At 42.0% G+C, this 4,522-nt stretch overlaps 1 protein-coding gene across 2 annotated transcripts; it reads right to left on the bottom strand.

Moving 5' to 3' along the window:
- Positions 1-2,304: 2,304 nt before the first annotated feature.
- LOC135375352 (uncharacterized) lies at positions 2,305-4,317 on the bottom strand. 2 transcript variants are annotated; one of them, XM_064608076.1, is made up of 5 exons: positions 4,182-4,317; positions 3,987-4,064; positions 3,753-3,823; positions 3,570-3,677; positions 2,305-3,001 (listed from the first exon to the last, which is right to left on the bottom strand). In XM_064608076.1, the coding sequence occupies exons 2-5, from the start codon at positions 4,051-4,053 to the stop codon at positions 2,939-2,941; spliced, it is 309 nt and encodes a 102-aa protein (XP_064464146.1). In that variant the 5' UTR covers positions 4,054-4,064; positions 4,182-4,317; the 3' UTR covers positions 2,305-2,938. The 2 variants fall into 2 exon arrangements, with proteins under 2 accessions (XP_064464146.1, XP_064464145.1); XM_064608075.1 differs by having other exon boundaries at positions 3,987-4,317.
- Between the last annotated feature and the right edge of the window lie 205 nt (positions 4,318-4,522).

Below are 4,522 nucleotides of genomic sequence, written 5' to 3'. Positions count from 1 at the left end.
AAGCAAAATTAAGACAATAACTGCTGGGTCAGTGGATGGTATTTTCGACAATCTATACACCGATCGCATTCCAGATCGGATCTCAGTGGTTATGACACGGACCGACGCCTATCTGGGTGACTTCAAACTGAGCCCTTTCAATTTTGAACATTTCAACGTGAGTTCAGTAACACTAACAATTGACGGACATCGAAAACAACTCTCATACGACTGGGACAATGACCTATGCAGAGGAAGCTATTATGATTTCCTATCTCAACTGAATGATAGAAGCGTCGAGCTGCGTTATCAGAATTATAAAACTAATTCATTCATATTGCATTGGAACCTCAGTGCAGACGAGTCCGTTGGCGGCTACTTTAATCCGATACGTAAGGGAAATTGTAGAATTGAACTTAAATTTGCAAAACCATTGCCTCACGCTGTGTCGATTATACTTATAAGTGAGAGCCCCAAGATATTGACAGTCAATGCTGACCTTGCAGTTCACTTGGATTAAATCATGGACGTTCTAGATCTTGAATTATTGTTTTCAATGAACCCTCAAACTGTGAGAATGTATCGAGGAACCTACGCTGTCGACAGAGTTTCGCCACTTCAAGAAGAAGGTTTCATTGTCATTAATACGCATCCACACGACGGCACGGGAGAGCATTGGTTGATGTACATGATGGATCGAAATGATAGATTCATCTATGTGGACAGCTTTGGTCTACCACCAATTGAAGAGGAACTGTTAGATTTACCTGTTGATGAATATTGTGACAAGTGTATACAGAGTCTCTACAGCTCCCACTGTGGCCTATTTGTTTCCGTATTTGCTTCCCGTCTTTGTAAGAATTATTCACTCAAAAGCATTATGTCATTATTTGACAATAACCTTGTACACAACGATCTCAAGGTAATAAAAATGACTGAAGAGGAATACCTCATTTAAGAAAAATTCTCTCATTTATTCAATGTACAAGCACTTCGAAGATAATCCTCCAGACTCACTATCTTGCGAGATCCGTCTTCTTTTCGTTGGATGATGTAGTGCGAATGCTGAATGTAATAATTCCAAAGGATTGGTCTTCTCAAACCGGCATTGATAATGGCCGGTGAAATCTGTTCACCATCACGGTATCGTCTTAACAAGTCACATTTCACGGCGACAAACTTTTGTAGTCTCTTCCTTAGTTGTCCGCGTCTTGTTTTGAGTTGATAAGGTAAACATCGCAATATGAGTGTGAAGTCACTCTCAGGTCCGTTGCAATTCAAGTACGAGTTTAATTTCATCAGGTCTTTATACATCATCCACTGTATAGTCAAGTGAAATCTCTCAGCCGAGTTCATACTCAATCCGAGTTGGGATGACATCCGAGATATGGTCTGATGTTAGGATCTAGCCAGTCTGACGATTTCGATGAAATCAATCCCCCGCATCGACACTGTCTCAGATGATTGCCATTTTGCATAAAGAAACTTCTGGGCGGTGTCTTCAATGTTTGCACAATGGCCAAGTCACCTGTCAGAAGACACTCGTAATCTAAAACAAAAAATCTCCTTAAGTTAGTGGAAAGAGAGGAGAAAAGCTGTAAAAAACTCACAGTCCTCCAGGGAGAGTGAATAGCACTCGTCTGTTTCCATCGTTGATTTGGGAGAGAATGAGATGGAAAGGATCCCAGACAACACAGATGCGTACCAGGGACGTCCCAGGTATGCCTCCATGTGGATGTTGCAGACATCCCAGAGATGACCGCAGTTGGTTCCATAGACGTCACTGGGAGATCTGAATGAAACTCCAAAGTACGTAACAGTGACGGTCCCATAGACGTCCCTCGAGATCTCTAAAGGATTTCTGAGGGACTTCTCCGGTACCTCAAGCCCACGCTGGTAGGAGGCTTCACAGCATAGCATATTTGCTCTGCAGAGGTGCTAGCCTCATCTGCTGATTGTTCTGTAGGGTCGGCGGTCATCGGTATCCAGTGCGCGTATTTGCGACCTCCATACAGTTAGTGTACACGCTATAAGGAAACCAGATTCGCTTTTATACAGGGAAAAACTGTCAGTTTATTGGTTTCAAATATATTTGAGCTTCAAAGGAACAAAATATCACACTGCACAGTTCCTATAGCAATCCAAAATCCTACAAATCACATTTACTTGGAACATTGCACAGACGAAAATGACATGTGCAATACCGTAAGCATGACACCATATCTGCGTAAAGAGAACAGTTTGGCTTGTCACAGCGAGTGATTCGTTCCCCAGTCAGCCTCATTACGGCACAGTGAATCACTAAACAGAGACAGGACACCGGTTATATTAAAAGGCAAGTCGAATTGAATTCAGAAGTTGAAGCCAAAAAGGTAAGGTGTGGCACTGGTGTGCCCAAATAAGAGCACTTGTAGCAAACTATGCATATATCAACATACAGATACAAGCGAATTAATATAATGTCGTTTCTGAGATTGCCCCGAAGATCCATAGGGAATTTTTGTACGCACAAGTCCTGTCAGCTTCCACACTAAAAAAGATAGGAACGATAGCTTGCACATCCACAGCACATTTTCGCTTGAAATGTTAAGTTTTATCTATAACTTTTGTTACAAATTACAAGCAATTTAATCATTTTCTCATGATGAGAAATTAAATTTTCAAAATTACAGTTCAAAATTTGCCGTGTTAGTATCAGATTTTTACACCATGAATCCAGAGCTGATGTCTGATGTAGCGTGTCCCTATAAAAATACACAGCTTACTACAAAGGCAATTTTAATACATTTTTCTAACGCGCAAGGCAGCATATGCTTGTAACTACTAACTAAGTAACCGAAACAAAGCTATGTATCTGAGTACACACAGTTTAAATGTCCTCTTTGTTGCTTCCAAATGCTGCTCTTGATTTGTGACGTTCCTGAGCTCGCGATGCGTGGTACAGTCACGACATAGTTGTCTATTTCATTTCCCTCCCAAGAAGGTAGAGACGCTTGAGGCACCCGGATCTTCGTGAGGTAACCTGACAACAAACAAAACCGAGACGTCATTAAATATTTAGATCATTCTTTCGTTCCAGGGCGGTATACAAATATTTTGTTATTGAGAATACAATTAAAAAAAGAAAGAAAGAGATAATTAGATACCACTTGGGGCGAAAACCTGTATGTACAGCTTGGGACAAAAGTTCACGGAACAACAGGGTGTCGTATTTCTCCAATGGAGCGACAACCTAGCAGCAAAAAGGAGTGGACATACATACTGAGGGATGGATAGAATAGCTTGCCACCTGTTCCCTATTCGGCCGCTTCGTGATAGCTAGCAGGGAAGCGCTCCGATGAAGAAATACGCAGGTGCCGTGTTCCGTAAACTTTTGTCCCAAGCTGTACTTATACTGTCCACATAGTATGCATATACACACAGAAAATAAATAGATTGCATTATTTAGCTTATACTGATTGCTCTGAAACAGTACAAGAGGTAAACATGCCCAGTTCGCAAGCCTCACGTGGTAATACAGGTCAGTGGCATGCCAAATATAGCCCCTGGAAGCAGGGACACACTTGGAATCCTATCACAAATTTAATTACCTTGGCATTGTTGATCTGCTCATGAAAAAAATTCCCATACGGGTCGTACAGTAGTTGTTCATTGGGATGCTGCAGGACAGGCCGCTGTGAAAGAACTGTTGTGGTTACCTATATAGATAGGAAAATGTTAAGAATTGCATCACTGGGTGTTCTGCTTGGGATAGAAATGAAAAAGCGGGGCACCTTGCAAATGACGCTGACTTGTTCCTCTGAACTGAGAAGATGGAAGTGAGTAATCTTCTGCTGAGAGCAATCTTAAAGTGCATAGGATAGAGACAGTCAGTTACCCCTGGCACAGCCTCCTTTTTGTCGTACTGGAAGCTAGCTTACGCTATCTATGTGTACAAGCTGATTCCCACGCAATGAATGCACTGACCCTGGTTTACGTAAAATTAGAGAAATAGTACTGCAGCTTACCATGTCTGCGTTCAGGCCAAAAGCTTGTGATGGATAGAAGGCTGCTGTAACTTGGCAAATCCTTCATTGACTGATCCCCTGTAATGACATTCAACGTGTTACGGTGCAAGATACATGTTTGTCACAGGCCAGTGTTTTCATACTATTTGTATTTGATAATAAAACTCACTGTCTCTAGCCTCATCTCTAACTTACAGTGTTGTTCTGGACTTGGTAGCGAGTTCTCAAACAACTTCTCAACTTGTCAAACGTCTTCATAACGAACCCTCAAACTGGGGAAAAACACACTAAACGCTCTCTACGTTGTCAAACGTGTTCTCTCTGAACTGCTAGAAAACTATGTCCGTACGCTGCAAAACTTCACTGCATTATGAAAAACAGAATCCGTGACAAACTATCGTTACCTAAAAAAGAGCAAACATACCTATACTGCCGTCCATGTCTCTCACTTGTACATCAAGCTGCGGCAATACGCACGGACGCGCGCCGCCATCATGGAAGCCATAAATACAAAGAACGGACAACCGTCCTGCTCC

Source organism: Ornithodoros turicata, unplaced genomic scaffold (assembly GCF_037126465.1).
Source record: "Ornithodoros turicata isolate Travis unplaced genomic scaffold, ASM3712646v1 ctg00000857.1, whole genome shotgun sequence".
Taxonomy (NCBI): Eukaryota; Metazoa; Arthropoda; class Arachnida; order Ixodida; family Argasidae; genus Ornithodoros; species Ornithodoros turicata.
This window is presented reverse-complemented; position numbering and strand designations above follow the sequence as displayed.

Coding starts and splice junctions, on each gene's coding strand:
- LOC135375352 (XM_064608075.1), bottom strand. CDS start 4,053: ATGAAGGATTTGCCAAGTTACAGCAGCCTTCTATCCATCACAAGCTTT. Junction 3,824..3,986: donor TTGGCCTGAACGCAGACATG/GTAAGCTGCAGT, acceptor ATGCACTTTAAG/ATTGCTCTCAGCAGAAGATT. Junction 3,002..3,569: donor AGCAGATCAACAATGCCAAG/GTAATTAAATTT, acceptor GTTTGTTGTCAG/GTTACCTCACGAAGATCCGG.